Here is an 18,035-nt window from a genome sequence, read left to right on the forward strand (position 1 = left end):
AGACCTGTCGTCTGAACGGGTGTCTTGAAGCGGTGTTACATAAAGTTGCGGAACCAAAGGGGTGGTAGTACAAGAAGTTGGTTTGGGGACACACATGAACCGCTGTAAATAATGTATTACAGCATTAATTTCTAACTCTTCCTACAATTCATCAAAAGCTAAAACAGGAGTTTATTCTGTTATTCAATTTAGATTTTATCTTGACGTTCTGATTTCATTCTCAAAATTTAACAGATTTAAAACAAATTTACTTGCCAGAGTGTCATTAATATACAATGCAACATTTTTGAAAACACCCGTAATAAATTAATATAATGCTTTTAGAAAATGAATACTTCATTAATTATGATGTTAACTTTTATATCAATTGATATAATACTCTTAGAAAAGGAATAATTCAGATTGAAATGATGCTAACTTATAATATGATATTTTTCGTTTGGTTTGCGAAATCAAATATAATTTTCCATATAGTAGCTCGGCTAGTATTGTTGGAAACTTGTGCGCTAGCCAACATTTATTTTATTTATTATTTATGAGCTTTAGGACGCAATCCAAGTGTAAATAACGGGCATTCGCCCAAAACTGCTCAGAACCTTAATTAAAAATGAACATTCCAGAGTTTATTATTTGATTTACCTACAAATACAAGTCCAAAAACGAGTATCAACTAGAATTATGAATTTATCACCAAATAAAACAAGACACTTTATAACACAATAAAAGAAAAAAATATTGAAAATTTCACTTTAAGGTAAAAATAATGTTTGCCTTATAAGATTCCCCACTACTGTATTAAGAAACAGGTCTCCTATTGGGCGAAGGGAATCAATTTGACCAATTGTCGCGTGGCTTCTAGAGCCTTTGGACCAAAAATAGTAACTGCAAAATCGGTAGTTTGATATAATTTCAATGCTTGCTGTTTTCCAACTTATCGCACTCTATGTCGCGACACGAAGGCTAAGTTTTAGAGATAATTCCATAATCTACATTCCTCGACGACTCGGAGCCACAATTTTTAAATATCTATCATGGGAAACTCGAAGTCATGGCCGTTCATAATAGAGAGAGAAAATAATTTATTTCGCTAACTCACTTACAATAATGGCTCTAGTCTATTGCGTATTAAATTTACTATTATAACTTGGGAAAAGGCCTGAATTAAAAAGAGTGCTCGGCACATAAGATTAATATATAAGTAAATAAAACTATTAATCAAAATACAATAACATATAATAAAAGAGAATTTTAAACTTTATTTATTTATACAATTGGAAACAATATTTCAAATTCCACTAGATAAATCTATAGGGAAAAATATTAGAAATGAAGATCTAATCAAGTTGACATTCACTCACACATGCACACAAAACAACCCTAAAAATAAAGATTTTACAAAGTATAATAATTATCAAAACAATATATTATTAAGATGAAATATTTTTGTATCTGTAGTTGCATAAAAGGTGGAAATGAGTTAAATTCATGTAGATTGATACAATGTAAATAGACAATAAAAATAAAGCTGTACCCGACCCAAGCCTAATCTGTGCCACCAGATCCCAGCCAGAGACAGAATGAGAGAGAGGGAGAGAGAGGGAGAGAGAAAGAGAGGGAGAGAGAGAGAGACAGCTGAAGATAAGCAAGTTAAAGGGTGATGGAGGAAGGGGAAATCTCTATAGAGAGACAGCTAAAAATAGAGAGGTTTAGAGTGATAGAGAAGGTGGAATCTCTGTGGAGAGAGAGAGTTGAAGATAGTGTGATGAGGGAAGGGGAATTAAAAGGAAATATCTCACTCCTGCAGGGAGATTCAATGGGAAATTTTTACTTGTGAGAATTGCACACTCATGCAGGGAATTTTTCCTTGTGCACCTTGTCAATGGATGCCATTTTTAACTTCAGCGAAGAGGGCTGTGCCAGCCTCACATTGGTCGTTTGCCCTCCATTGGGAGCGTGATCCAGGCTCCCATTGGTCCACGTGGGGGGTTCCAATTTTCCCCTCCACAATCTCCCAAATGGATCAGAGCAGGGAAGTGGCGGGACGACTTGTGGTGAGGGCGGCAGAGAGGAAGAAACAGTGCTGCCAACATGAAAAAAAGGAAAAAATTCCCTCAGAGGGAGAAGGGCAAAAGGCAGTTCATCTCTCATTATTCTACTAAATAAATGAGTGATGATCAAATAAATAATTTGTGAAAATTCTGGCCACTTGATGGTGGGTACAAGGTAAATGCTTCCACCAGTCTCTATTGATGCCATCACGAACAGGTGAGGAGATGTTTCTTAGACCTCTTTTCACTTTTCTCACCTCCTCCTCAGTGACTGGTGCACAATCTCTCCCCTCATTTTGCAACAATCTGCACATTTCTGCAAAGGTTCTGAAGGCTGGTGTATCCTTCTTGAGCAGAAGCTCAACTTTACAGATTGACCCCCAGAATGCTTCTATGTCATCTACAGCAGGCATAGCATTGTTTCCTTCAACAGGCTTTCTTTATCCTAGCAGTCTGAAAGGATTGAGGTTGGAAGTAGCATTATCCTAAACCCATTTTGTCCTTTCATTCAGTGACTGCTGAGCCATTTTCAATGCCGGTATCCCATCTATACAATTCTGCTTCATTGTGAGAAGAATCCTCACATTCAAAGTGTGATGCTGCTGCCTTATTTTTCCGGCAAATCTTCTCATCTTTGGTGTACAGTATTCAAGGAGAGAGAAGGCTCAACTCACATTGCCACCAGGGTGGCAAGGGCCAGCTGGACTGCCAGAAGTACCATTTGATGAGTTCCAACAACAACTGGAGGGGTGGGACCAGGAGCAGAACTACAGTTCCAGAACAGCATGGGGGCTGATCCTGGGAGGAGGCCTACTGGAGGTCACCTCCCTGGCCATCATCCTTGTGTGGCAATTCCTTCACCACAACCATGAGGGCCAAGACCAGACCAGACCTGAGGAGATGACAAAGGAAGACGTCAGTTCCACGGAGCAACCCAGCGGTGTACCCAGGGCTGCAGTGGAGGCTGTAGTGATGCAGTTGCGGGTGTCTCAACTTCAGGGCGACCAAGTTTAAGTGTATTCTCTGGAGAACCATTGACAGGAGCTGAAGCTCTTCTCTGGAGGGGGAAGCTGTGTAGTAGTGTGAGGACAATTGATCTATTAATTCATTTATTTATTAGTGGTAGGAAATTTTTTGAATTTAACTGTGTAGAACAATAGCCGACTGTACTTTGAGCGGCATCGACTGTTGTCTAGTTGGCAAAAACTGCCACTTCAGCAGTCAGTGTTGTCTTTCAGAGTGCCATCCCGAACATCTTCTCTGTGTTAATTTTCATTCGAAAGAAAAATTAATGTTTTTCTTTTTTTCTTTTTTATTGATAATCCCCCAGTGAATCGTTTGAGGGCGCCAGCTCACGGACCAAGCTGCCACTAATTTTCCACAACGTGTGGAAAATTTCGGAGGGCTCTAGGTCAATCGGTGGCGAGCTTTAGTGATGAATGGACGGGTTCTGGGAGTGTTTGTGATGATTTGGGATGAGTGACCACACAAAATTTTTTTAGTTCAAATATACTACTTTGGTGGTATCTTGACGAACCCATTTCTTTTATTATTCCCGGCTGATTTAAATTCTAATATTAATTTTATTCCAAAGTTCAAAATTTGATTTCTAAATTGCTAATTTTCTTTTGTAATACCCTGGACACCAAAAGTACAGTAGGCAATTGTTCAGAAAAGGGTCAGGCATTCTCTCCTCTTGTATTTATTAATTGGGTTTATTTATCTTGATTGTATTAATATTGTTATTGGAGAATTCAGGGTGTAATAATAATAATGTTGCAAGTTGAGTTAACATTGAAAACGGGATTTTCGACAGAGTAATCAGGGCGTGACTACTGAGTTATTGAATTGCGGAGGAAAAGAGTTTGATTATATGAAAATATAACAAAAGAATTTTGTGAGGATAAATAATAATATATTATATGGATAATTTTGATAGGGCTAAAATAGGTTTTAAGTTTTGTGAACAAATTTGGAAATATTAATCTTGTTTAGGAATAGGTTTCATTAATAGGAAATAATTACGTTTCGTGAAAAATTGATTGTAATTTCGAGAATAATTTTCTTAGGATTAGGTTCTGTTTTATAGCATAACACAGTATATTTTGCATTCATTGAACTTTTATTAAATCCAATTGAAAACATTATCAATTTTGATTTTTTAACATTCTTGAATAAATTTTTTTTTTTCTTTATATTCAAACATTTTCTTTTCAATTTTTATTTTTCATCAACTCAGTGTCTAAGGTAAAATTAAGGAGAAATTTGACAAATTGTAATTAGGTAAGGAAGATATTAATTAAAGAAATTATTCAACAAACTTTGGCCTCAGGAAGGAAGGGTGTAGAATACAGAGCATTGTACTTCAACTTGTGTTTCTCTGACCATCAACCCACCCATCATTGGTTACACTATATTTCAGGGTTTCGGTAACAGAACCCCTCTTCAACCACCTCCAAAAAAAACAAATTAGGGAGTTTAGGTAATAGATAGCTCAGGTCTATGATGATTAGCTTAAAGGCTCTTCACAAACCTCTTTCCTTGAACTTATCTCTGTTTTGGTAGATGTCATTTGGACTTACTTTTCATTTCATCACCATGAGTATATTATGTGTACTTCAATTAGTTCCATATAAGCTCATCCTTTAAAAATGAAATCTTCTTTTCTTTTTCACTAATATATTATTTTTCAAATCCTGGAAGGAGGTAAACTCCATGATTGAAACGATAGGTTACTTGGAAATCGAAACCATGTGACCAAAAACCACCAACACCACAATGGACATGTATATAGTGGTAGCCGCTCATGTGCAAATGTTCACAGTCATAAAACGCGATTAAGTGGGTGAATCCCGCTTCCCAGCAGGAGCCTGAAGTGCGGAAGCTGCTACCAAACACTATACAGTCATAAAAGACAATTGTGCGGGCAAAGCTCGCATCCCAGCCAGAGTGCAAAGTGCTGAGGCTGCTTTCCAACAGTATACAGTCATAAAAGGCAATAAGTGTAGAACCATAGCTAAATTTCAACCAAATCCAAATGGCGACCTGGAAAATTGAGTTTTAATTTGAAATTTTGAGTTTTCCAAAATACCAAAAATTCTCAGCCAAAACTATGAGTTCACTGAGAAAACTGAACACCAAATCTGTTGCATACTACACTGGAGGCTATGGGAAAACCTCCAAACCTTCCAAATTTTTTCCCCCAGCACACCTGTACCCCCCCCCCTCCAAATATTTGGGACACATTCAAATTTGTTTCCCACAAAAAATTTATTTGAAATTTTCAAAATTGCTGTGATTCAACCAATTCCCAAATCTGGTGATCTGTCAAAACCTGAGAGCTACCAACCTATTAGTCTTCTTACTAATATTTCAAAAATAATTGAAAAAAATACTAAAAATGAGGCTTTTAAACTTTCTAAATAAAAATAATTTTATAGAAAAATTTCAGTATGGATTCCAGGCGGGAAAATAAACAAAAAATGCAATTCTCCACTTAACCGGAATTATAAGCAGTAATTTCAATGATAATAGAAAAACAATATCAGTGTTTTTGGATCTTGCAGAAGCATTTGATACCATTCCACACATAATATTGTTAAATAAATTAGAAAATTGTGGTGTTAGAGGTGCAGCAAAAAACCTTTTTGCTTCATACCTCACGAACAGGAAGCAGATCCTCACCCTTAACAAAAAAACTGACAGTAGACACACCTCAGAATTTGGACTTCCACAAGGAACGGTACTTTCACCTCTACTATTCTTGATTTATGTAAATGGTTTGTATAAGCTAAATATACCAAATTGCAATATACTATCATTTGCAGATGATACAGCATTAATTTTCACAGGGGAATCATGGAACGAAGCTTATGATAATGCAAATAGAGGGCTGTCAATCACGAACTACTGCTTACAAACTCACATTCTCACTTTGGATGTAGACAAAACAAAATTTATTGCATTCTCACCAAATAATAGCGGACAACCTCCCAATAGATTACAGCTAAAAAAGCATATCCATAATGAAGTCTCTGTGGACTGCTCTTGCAAAGTTATAGATAAAGTTGAAAAAATTAAATACTTAGGTATAATTATAGATCAAAACTTGAAATGGAATGCACAAATACTTTCACCTTTGCTCAAAATTAAGATATCTGACTTATATTTTCTACAAAATCAATAAAATTAAACATCCAAGTATTATTAGAAACATTTATTTTGCTTATACACACTCTTTATTTCAATATAGCATTGAGGCATGGGGGCAGCTCAGGATACTCACTTCAATAAACTTTTTGTTCTACAGAAACATATTATCAGAGCAGCCCTGGGAAGACCGAGAATGTACCCTAGTAGACTACTATTTAAAGAAATTGATTTACCAACATTGAGACAAACATATGTAACTAACACAATTCTGTACATGAATAAAAACAAAGACAAATTCACTACTCGTAATACACCATATCTAATACGTCCAAATGTTTTCAATACCCACAATAACCTATTCACTAGACTTACATCTTGCAAACACCAATTGTCCTTCTATTGCCATAGAATAATAAATTGTCTACCTAAAAAATTCATTCTAAATAGAATTACTAAGTGTTTAATTTATGAAATAAGAGAGTGGGTATGTAGGAAAGTTTACTTCAGACTTGAGATTTCAGAAGATTAATTGACTTTTAGTGCTTACATTGTTATAGTGTACATACATTTATATTCTAGTGTTCATATTGCATATTGTTTCCTCTGGTACTAATTAAATTGTCTTAGACATCCATCCTAATTACCTTTAACATTTTTGAACTCTCTTCCAGAGCTCAAGCATTAGCTTTTCTGGGAGAGCCCAGTATTTCAATATTAAAATAAAAGGAAACATTTGTTGAATATGTCTTTGAATTAGTTTAGATTATAATTAGTTATAACATTATAAGAATGTTTTTGTTCCACTTGTTTGTAAAAAAAAGAATGGCAATAAATTGATTTGATTGATTATACTTCAAGCTTTTTTGTTCAGCTCCCTGAGATAAGTCTCCATAGCTCAATTTCGAACAAATTCAAATGGTGACCCAGAAAATTTAGTTTTCATCAAAAATTTGAAGTTTTCCCAAATACCAAAAATTCTCAGCCAAAACTATGAGTTCGCTGTGAAAGCTGAACACTAAATCTGTTGCATACTACACTGGAGGCTACAGAAAAACCTCCAGAATTTTCAAATTTACTCCCCCGGCACCCCTGGCCTCCCAAAAAATATTTGGGACACATTAAAATATGTTACCCGCAAAAAATTTATAAGAACCTTTCTTGTTCAGCTCCCGGAGATAAGCCTATAACCATAGTTGAATTTCAACCAAATTCGAATGGTGACTCGGGAAATTGAGTTTTCATAGAGAACAGTGTGTGTGTGTGTGTGTGTGTGTGTGTGTGTGTGGTGTGTGTGTGTGTGTGTGTGTGTGTGAGACAGATCTATGTAATGTGTTTCCTCTCCTGGCATCATTCCAAGCTGTTACTGACCAGCTGCTGTGATCTAATTGAAGGAGAAGAAGAAGAAGAAGAAGAAGAAGAAGAAGAAGAAGAAGAAGAGAAGAAGAAGAAGAAGAAGAAGAAGAAGAAGAAGAAGAAGAAGAAGAAGAAGAAGAAGAAGAAGAAGAGAAGAAGAAGAAGAAGAAGAAGAAGAAGAGAAGAGAAGAAGAAGAAGAAGAAGAAGAAGAAGAAGAAGAAGAAGAAGAAGAAGAAGAAAAAGAAGAAGAAGAAGAAGAAGAAGAAGAAGAAAAAGAAGAAGAAGAAGAAGAAGAAGAAGAAGAAGAAGAAGAAGAATATAGAATATATTACTAGACTCTCTGAGTCCATAGAAGTTTGAGTTCTGCTTCAACAACCCAAAATGATAATACTTTTTGTAAAGAAAGCAAAAAGTTGTTTTGTCCAAGAATCAACAATGTGAAGACCAAAGTGAATTCTCCTATTCTACAGTTTTTAGCAAACCATTCTGGTTCATTGTGGACGACTACTCTACCTAATCTTCACTACCCAGCCTACCCTAACTATCCTACCCCCAAAACCCCTAACCTAATTAACCTGCCCTCCCTTCATACAGTCGCAAAAGGCAATTGCCCCCCAGCCAGAGTGTGAAGCGCAAAGGCTGCAACCCAACACTATACAGTCATAAAAGGCGATTGGGCGGGCGAAGCCCACCTCCCAGCCAGAGCATGAAGCGCTGAGGCTATTACCCAACACTATACAGTCATAAAAGAAGATTGGGCAGGCGAAGCCCGCCTCCCAGCCGGAGCGTGAAGCGCGGAGGCTGCTAACCCACCATACTGGGGGTGCAGGGGGCGAAGCCCCCTACTGAGCGCAAAGCGTTAGTTACTATTATTATAACCACATTCTCAAGGGTACCACATTCCTCACTCTCAATATTTCACACACAGCTGGGTTTATTTACTTCCAAAGACAGAGTGATTGGTGATCTACCCATAACTGAAAGGGGAGTCTATGAACTCTGAAGCTCACTGCTTGTCTTTCAAAGCAAAAGACAAAGGTGAAAACGGAGTTTGAAGCAAATACGTCACCAGATCATTACACTCATCTATTGTATAATTATTGAGAAATAAGCAATTATTCGGTTTCAGGATTTGGTTTCATTATTGTTGAGTAAAGCTGAGCTCATATTGCATACAAATTTCTACTGTACATAAACTTATGATACTGATTGTATGAAATGAGTGCACAAACTAAAAGTGTTTCTCTCCATCATGAAGTATGCATAAGCTAATATTTGTTAGGTTATGTTTGGTTTCCTGCTTAGCAATGGATTCCCAATCATATGAAGTGGGAAAAATATCCCAACAGGATGGGATCGAGTTCGGATGTCAGAAATATATGTGCATACCAACTCATATGTAGTGTGAGCACTCACAATCAATCTCAATGTATCAGGATCGTTTGTGTGTTTTTTAATGTACTTTTACAATCAATCTTTGTGCAAAATTGGATGCAATGTGAACTCAGCCTAAACCAAAGCAAACCTCCAAAACCGAGTTGTACATTAAGAACAAGCCAAGTGTTACAAGAGCCACAAACAGATTTATTTGAAATTGGAATATTCAAATTTTGAAAAGCATTGATGTTTGAAGATGATTGCTTCAATGTCGACCATTTAATACATCTAGATCCAGATATTGATATGGATGGAACTCAAACTATGAACACAGCTGGAGTCTTGGCTTGGAGCCTAGACTCCAAGTCCCACTACATAGTCATGGAGCTACGTCACATTGTCATAGCAACCATACAATATGCCACGCCCATTATGAAAGGATTGAGAGTCTCATGTGTAGGAGACTCACCATGTTAAATGCATAGATAGCCAGTCAGCTTCCAGCCACAGACAGGGAGCCACAGAACAGTTTGGAAGGCGGCCTGGCCAGCTCTTATCCAAATTTGTGAAGAAATATATGCCTGCTAATGAAAAAAAATATCAATCATAAATAATTTTGGGGAGTCTCTGACTCTCAGATTCCCCTTCAGCTCTGCCACCAGACAGAGTATGCCTCATGACAAGGTACCTAGAATATAATAAATACAATACATTCTAGATACATTGTCTCATGAGAACCCTAATACAAACAGGATGAAGTGTTTTGTGTTTACTTATTGCTTATGAAATGGTTTTGTTGATGAATGAATGAATACAGTTTGAGCAAAACTATTATTTATTATTGTTTTCAGAATTATTTCATATACTGGACCAGAACAAAGATGGAAGGGTATCACGTGACGATTATGTAAGAATAATAAGAGGTGATCTTTACCAGAAAAATGAAGGAGGTATGTATCCAATTCAAATAAAAATAAATTTATTATCTGTCTCAAACATGAAAGGTCAACCGAATCTGATTCTAACATCAGCAAATCTAATCTTTTTCTCCCTTAACTCCATGTAATTCATGGAAACCACTGATCCAAATGGATGAGGATTTGGATTGATAATGGAATTTAATTTTATTGTTTTTCTCATATATATATTTTTTGATGAAAAAAAAATATTTTAATTTCTATTGTTTTTTATAATTTTTTTTTTTTTGCTCTTACTTCCAATAATCACATTTCTGTGGTTGAGATGTACTCAATTTGGTGGAAGGCATGCATGAGAACACCTCAGAATTCAAAATTTCAAACACTCATAACTTTTGACACAAATATTGGATCTTATCATGCAACAGCTCATTCGTCTCTGCTCATCAAGGCAGTTAATGCATCATGAGTTGAGTTCGATCAAAAAATAGAAAATTGATCTTTGAGTGTACTTCAACCAGTATTTCAATAGCCTACACAAAAAATGACCAATTTCAATATTCTAAGCAAGAGAGCGGTTTCAGTAGAAAAACATTTTCTGAATCCAGATTGGAAATTATGTAGTTTCCTATTTGCTTCTAGAAACTCTACAACTTGTGAATGAACAATTCTTTCAAGTATTTTGGACAGAGCGGGTAAAATACTAATTGGTCAGAAATATTCAACTTTATTGGGAGAGGTGACTTTGTTTAGTGGATGTACTAGAGCAAGCTTCCAATTTTCAGGAAATTCGTTGTTTTCAAGGGACTTGTTAAAAATAAATGTTATGGTTGGCAACACTGCAAACAACATTTTTTCAATAAATTCAATTGGTATGCTATCCACCCCCATTGCATTGCTGTGACTATGTTGTATTGCTTTAAAAATTCCGGGTATTAGTTGAAAGTTGAATTTGTTCCCAAGTGATACATTTAGATTGGTTACCTGATGTTTGAGATTATTAATATGATTATTGATGACTGTCTCGTCACGTTGTGTCGAATGAGAAACAAAATGTTTGTTAATATCGTCCAAAGGTGAGTCAATATTCCAGTTTGAGATTTCTGTTTACCAAGGCCAAAATCTTTTATTCCGCGCCATAGTGATCTAGAGTCTTGTCTATTGTCTGTCATAGATGAGTGCAAGTACCTAGTCTTCGAATTCTGTAGCTGTTGTTTTACTTTATTTCTCAAACTGCAATACTCAATTGAACTGTCCAAGTCAAATGGCTTATTAAATTTTCTGTGAGCTTTGTGTCTTTGTCCTATCATTTCGAGTATTTCAGGAGTCATCCATGGTACACGTCGTTTTCTGTTTATCCTCCTTGTCACATAGGATGCATGTTTATCATACAGATTGAGTGTCAAATTTCCAAAAGTTTCAACCATTGCTTTAACAGTGGGTAAGGCTTCAATCTGATGCCAGGGGGTTTGAGCTACATCAGTCAAAAAAGCGTCTTTGTCAATGTGTTTGAAGTCTCTGTAAGTAATAAATTCCTGAGTGGGTTTAGGTGTCCTATGAGAGAGTACACAGTAAATCAAGTCATGTCCTGAAATGTCCGGCACAGAGATTTTACCAGATTCAACAACCTCATTTGGATCAATAACTATTAGTAAGTCAATGAATGTGTCAGAGTCATTAGTATGATGAGTTGGGTCGAGTGGTAAGATAGTCATATTAAGGCATTGGAATATTGTGGTCAGTTAAAAGTAGTCAAAGTTACGATTTGTCATATTTAGGTCAGTGTTCATATCTCCCATAACTAGTATTCGATTATAATGAGGCATGGAAGAAAGTAAGGCATTTTCGAAGTCACTGAAGTGGCCAATTTTTGGTGGGTGATAGCAGATACCAACAAGTAGTTTATTAGAGCTAGATAAAGATAATTGAAGTAGCATGAATTCAGGTCTGGCAGGATGCTCTGATGACATTTATATTTTTGTTTTCATATAATTTTTCACAAAGTTATAATTTAATATAATTTCTCACTTCCACTCTGCTTTTCTCCCGGTTGTGTGTTGATGGAAAAGATATTATTCTATATCCTTCCTAAAGAATCGACAATTATTTGATGAAACACCGCCTATTTATGAAGCCACATTACAATTTTATATCATCGTTATTCCAATTGCATTTAATCTTCATTCTCCTTGATTAATTATCAATACTTTGTGAAACTTGTTGAATAATTAGCATTACCGTCATTTAATGTAAATTAGTGTATAAGCCAGTAAATATTGTAACATACATAAATAAAGAAATCTAATCTAATCTCATTTCTCCCTTGTAATAGGAAGAGAGTTGCTGGGAAAGATACTTCATGCCGGTTGCACAGAAGCTGGTTAAATTTTAGCTGCCATTAATTAGACGAGTACCAATCAGAGAAGCCATCTTATCAGAAAGGCCCTCTCTGATCAATTCTCAAGGAATTCATCACTATTAAAATTTAACCGGCTTTTGTGCAACTGAGCCTTTGATTATTTTTCACGAAAAAAAGGACATTGATATGTCAAAAGTTCCGCCAATTCATGAAGATGTATAGCAATGTTATTTACAGTTATTCTCAATTTCATTTTTCCATATCATATACAGTGCAATAAAATCATTTTTCTACAGCTACCTCGGAAAGTTGCTGTTCCTGTACTGATTACAATACCCAAAGATTCACTTCGACGTGTACCATCGATGACACCTAAAATACTCAAAATGATAGGACAAAGAGACAAAGCTAACAGAAAATTTAAAAAGCCATCTCTGTGCCAGACATTTCAGGACATGACTTGATTTACTGTGTACTCTCTCATAGGACACCTAAACTCACTCAGGAATTTATTACTTACAGAGACTTCAAACACATTGATGAAGACGCTTTTTTGACTGATGTAGCTCAAACCCCCTGGCATCAGATTGAAGCCTTACCCACTGTTAAAGCAATAGTTGAAACTTTTGGAAATTTGACACTCAATCGGTATGATAAACATGCACCCTATGTGACAAGGATGATAAACAGAAAACGACGTGTACCATGGATGACTCCTGAAATACTCAAAATGATAGGACAAAGACACAAAGCTCACAGAAAATTTAAAAAGCCATTTGACTTGGACAGTTCAATTGAGTACCGGTATTGCAGATTGAGAAATAAAGTAAAAAAACAGCTACGAAATTCGAAGACTAGGTATTTGAACTCATTCTTGACAGACAATAGACAAGACTCTAGATCACTATGGTGCAGAATAAAAGAATTTTGCCTCGGTAAACAGAAATCTCAAACTGAAATTGACTTACCTTTGGACGATATTAACAAACATTTTGTTCCTCATTCGACACAACGTGAAGATGCAGTCATCAACAATCATATTAGTAATCTCAAACATCAGGTAACTAATCTGAATGTATCACTTGGAAACAAATTCAACTTCCAACTAATATCTGAAATTTTTAAAGCAATACAACGTAGTCAAAGCAATGCAATGGGGGTGGATAGCATACCAATTGAATTCATTAAAAAAATGTTGTTTGCAATGTTGCCAACAATAACATTTATTTTTAACAATCTGAGTAGATTTTTGCCCACACCTTCTTCTACCAGAATCCCCAGTGTCGCTCTGGGCCGGCTAGACTCAGTCGGCGACTGGGGTGGGCCGCAGCAGGGGATGGGAGTCTTGGTTGGGTGTCCGCCAACCACCCATGTTCGAGTCTGGGGCTGGAACAGGGTCTTGAGCACCTTAGAGAAATGTTTCCCTCTTTTAGGTAAGAGGGGCTGTGCTTTCGCACTGCCTAACAGGATTGGGTGTGGAGTGAGAGGAATAGGAATGATCTGGTGTCCACCGTGAGGGGGGTCTCTGTTATGGGAGTAATGCTCCCGATTGCCACTAGATGTCCCCCTGCTATTGAGATCCGAAATAGCAGGGTTTGAGAGTCTTGGAACTGATTGCTGGAGTCGGTCACCGGGTCACTAATTTCAGGCACTGGGTGTTTTCCTGGGGTCGGGATTGTGCCGCGGAGTCAAAGGAAAGGCTTTCCCTGGCCTTTCTCGAGGTCCTCCTGCTATTCGGAAGTGAATTGGCAAGCTACGGGAGCCCGCACACTGGGCTTCACCTCTGGTCACCGGGTCTCAAATCTCGGGCACCGGGTGCTTTCCTGGGTCAGGATCGTGCACGGAGTCAAAGGAAAGGCTTTTCCTAGCCTTTCTTGTCATTCCTGCTATTCGTGGTTCCCGCGATGATGTACCAGGTAACAGTCATGTTTTTACCAAAACCTCACGTGTCGCTACTGGTTGAAATAGGCAGGTTGCTGCCCAAAGTTGTTGATAAGGTAAAACAACACTCACCCAAATGAGTGCTGAATCTCTGAGCTTCCAGTGTCTTCGATTAACCCTCGTTAACCTCAGACACAACTCCTAGTAGTCAAAGGAGTCAGAGTACACTCCAAGCACAAGATGTACTATGTTGCTAGCTGCGCGCTGCTTCCTTCACTCTCTCTGTCGACCACTGGCACTGGACACCCGCACTAGACTGCCTTCCTACTAGCCTTTCACGAGCCTCCCCCAGTGGCCGAGAGGGAGGGGAGTAAGGATGCGCAGCACTGCTGAGCGGTAGCCCAGCAGCTGGGCTGCTAATTGGACTCTACGATTTCACCAAGAGATAACCAAGCATCTTAGAACAAGCCCTAAACTTAATTCCTCTCACAAGTTACAATATACATTGTTACACACTGTTCCTACTAGGGGAAGGAAGGGAAAGAAATGGGATGAAAGGGTGGGGTGAGGATGGAAAAAGTATGTGGCTGACAGATGTCCCGAAAGTACTGATGTACCGAGTATATACTGCCACCTATTCGCCTGTCACAGAAGACCGTGTAAACATCTGGGTGCCAGGTTGTTTCCTCGCCATCTGGTGTTGGTGCGTCGGCACAGTCAAAGGGAAAAACAGCAAGCCAAGTTCTCGGCCTAGCTTTCCTTAAGAGGTACTGTAGAGCTGCACTGTGCTTTCGTTCTGCATGAGTACGCCGTGCTTCTGCACTGCAAGGGCGCCGTGCTTCCGCACTGCTAAAGGAGGCTGTGCTTCTGCACTGCAGGATACAGAGACGCCGTGCTTCCGCACTGCAGGATATAGAGATGCAGTGCTTCCGCATTGCAAGGAGATGCCATGCTACCACACTGCAAAGGGGGCACCTTGCTTCCACACTGCAAGAGGCGCTGTGCTTCTGCACTGCTAAAGGAGGCCGTGCTTCCGCACTGCAGGATATAGAGACGCCGTGCTTCCACACTGCAAGGAAACGCCATGCTTCCACACAGCAAAGGGGATCCTGTGCTTCCGCACTGCAAGAGGCGCCGTGCTTCTGCACTGCTAAAGGAGGCCGTGCTTCAGCACTGCAGGATATAGAGACGCCATGCTTCTGCACTGCAAGAGTTGCCATGCTTCCGCACTGCAAGAGTCGCTGTGCTTCTGCACTGCTAAAGGACGCCGTGCTTCCGCACTGCATGATAGAGTCGCTGTGCTTCCACACTGCAAGGAGATGCCGTGCTCCCGCACTGCAAAAGGGACGCCGTGCTTCTGCACTGCAAGAGTCGCCGTGCTTCCGCACTGCTAAAGGATGCCGTGCTTCCACACTGCAGGATAGAGTCGCCATGCTTCCGCACTGCAAGGACAGAAGGGTAGCACAGAACAGAGAAACACACAAAACACAAAAACACAGAAACACATAACATAAAAGGTGAAAAAGCACCTTTAGACTGAGCTCTGAGAACTCAAGTTGGCGCAGTGTACATGCCCGCTGACTTGCTGGGGAACTGGCCCCTGCTTTCACACTAGGAAACAGAGCTTGTGCCCTGTTGGAGGGCTGTGTTTGCACACAGCAATGCAGGGGGATTTTTGCCTCGTCCGGACAAGCCGACAAGCCATGCAGGATAAAAGGTAACACAGAACACAAAGCTTAGCTTTCGCCCTGCGAGCCGTGCTTTTGCACCACTGGATACCATGCTCTCACACTGCGAGCCATGCTTTCGCACTGCGTGCCATGCTTTTGCACTGCCTGCCATGCTTTTGCACTGCGTGCTGTGCTTTTGCACCACTGGGTGCCGTGCTTTCACACTGCGGGCCATGCTGGAGGGCTGTGTTTGCACACAGCAAGGTAGCAGGATTTTCGCCCTGTCCGGACAAGCTGACAAGCCATGCAGGATAAAAGGTAACACAGAACACAAAGCTGAGCTTTCGCCCTGCGAGCCGTGCTTTTGCACCACTGGGTACCATGCTTTCACACTGCAGGCCATGCTTTCGCACTGCGTGCCATGCTTTTGCACTGTGTGCCGTGCTTTCGCACTGTGTGCCGTGCTTTCACACTGCAGCGGTGTTACCCCACTGCAAAAGTTTGCATCCGCGTAATGACAATCCAGACACACACTGACCGATGTGTCATGTTTGCACACAACGTTCGGACGAGCTAGCAATCTGGCTGCAGTGTTTCCACACTGCTGAGGTCGACCTCGCGCACTACCTTTGCCAGGCTTTTGCCCTGCTGGCCAGGCTTTTGCCCTGCGGTGGAGCCATGCTTTTGCTCTGTGTGCCGTGCTTTCGCACTGCATACTGTGCTCTCGCACTGCATGCCACGCTTTTGCACTGCGTGCCGGGCTTTTGCCCTGCTTGGCCATGCTCTCGCACTGCCTCACTTTGCCGTGCTTTAGCTCTGCCATGGCCGGGCTTTCACCCAGTGCAGCCATGCTCTCGCACTGCCTTACTTCGCCATGCTTGTGCACTGCTATGGCCGGGCTTTCGCCCTGTGCGGCCATGCTTTTGCACTGCCTTACTTCGCCGTGCTTGCGCTTTGCTACGGCCGGGCTTTTGCCATGCGCGGCCGTGCTTTCGCACTGCTTCACTCTGCCGTGCTTGCACACTGCTATGGCCGGGCTTTCACCCTGTGCGGCCATGCTTGGGCACTGCTATTGCTGGGCTTTCGCCCTGCGTGGCTGTGCTTTCGCACTGCCTTACTTCGCCATTCTTGAGCACTGCTATGGCCGGGCTTTCACCCTGCGCGGCCATGCTTTTGCACTGCCTTACTTCACCGTGGGGCACTTATGGCTTCACCCAAGCCCGATGTCCATCAGGAAGTCACTGATCCTTGGGCGACCTGAGTGATGCCGCTTCCCAGCATGGAAAGATTGATGGGTCACCTTTTTCACTGAAGGCTGGTCCCCAATAGTCACGAGGGCGAGGCCCAATCTGCGATTGGCGGCAGTCAGGCGGATAGGCGGTGGGAGTGGTGTTCCTTCTTCCTCCTCCTCAGAGGAAAGTTCCATCACCTCAGGCAATTTGGTATGAATCGTGGCAGTTGGGCGAGGAGATGTCGGAGGTTGATGATAGGCAGCTGGAATCCTACTCGCGATCTCAGGGAGGCTGCATGGTTCGGCGGAAGCTGCTCCCCAGGCCTCCTGAGGCCCCTTTCTTGAACCCAGCATGAGGTGGGGGGAGTTGGAGTTGCCGGCCGTGTCGAGGTGCAGGGTGGGGTTGAAGGCTGCATGATTTCCCGTGGAGTACTGTATGCTGGAGAGATTGAGAAGTCGCCTCCTCCCCCTTCTAGAAGGGCATCTTCATCCTCCGTCAGAACTTCATGTACCTCCATCATGGAGTCTGTGGCAGCGGAAGATGAGGAAAGGTGTACCTCGGCTCTGACAGTGTCGACAGGGGTCTCGGAAGGGGGGAGGTTTACTGTGACCACCACATCTCAGTCGCGGCCCATCTGCAAAGTGGGGAAGACCTCGAACAACTCGCGCGAGGCGGCCTCCACCAAGGCATCTTCTGGAGGGGTCAGTTGTTGAAGCAGCTGAAGGAGTTGTTGTCCAATTATCCGCTCGGCTTGCCACCGGGTCAGCCCCTCTTGGACATGCTGGAAGCACCAAACATCCCACCCCTGAATAAGTTGAAGCCTCTTCACCTGTCAAAACTTCACCATGACGGCATGGATTGCGTCATAATCTTCGGGTGTGGTCCAGTGTCCCAGGTTGAGGATGGTAGTGACCGCCTCTTCCCTGTTCACTACAGCGAGGGCAATGCCTCCTTGCTGTATCAACAGAAAGCCCAGGAGGGTATCCCTCCCCATATTCTTCAGCCTCTCCCGCAGTCCCTCTGGGGAGCGCCCCGCATGCCGGGT

General features: G+C 40.8%; 1 protein-coding gene across 1 annotated transcript in view; it reads left to right on the forward strand.

The window, feature by feature from the left end:
* LOC111050946 overlaps nucleotides 1-18,035 on the forward strand; it is a 133,727-nt gene that overhangs the window by 24,661 nt on the left and 91,031 nt on the right. Inside the window, exon 4 of the mRNA XM_039440781.1 lies at nucleotides 9,783-9,881. Within this exon, the coding sequence (XP_039296715.1) occupies nucleotides 9,783-9,881 (99 nt within the window). The remainder of the gene's footprint in view (nucleotides 1-9,782; nucleotides 9,882-18,035) is intronic.

The sequence above is a fragment of the Nilaparvata lugens genome, chromosome 14 (genome assembly GCF_014356525.2).
Source record: "Nilaparvata lugens isolate BPH chromosome 14, ASM1435652v1, whole genome shotgun sequence".
Lineage (NCBI taxonomy): Eukaryota > Metazoa > Arthropoda > Insecta > Hemiptera > Delphacidae > Nilaparvata > Nilaparvata lugens.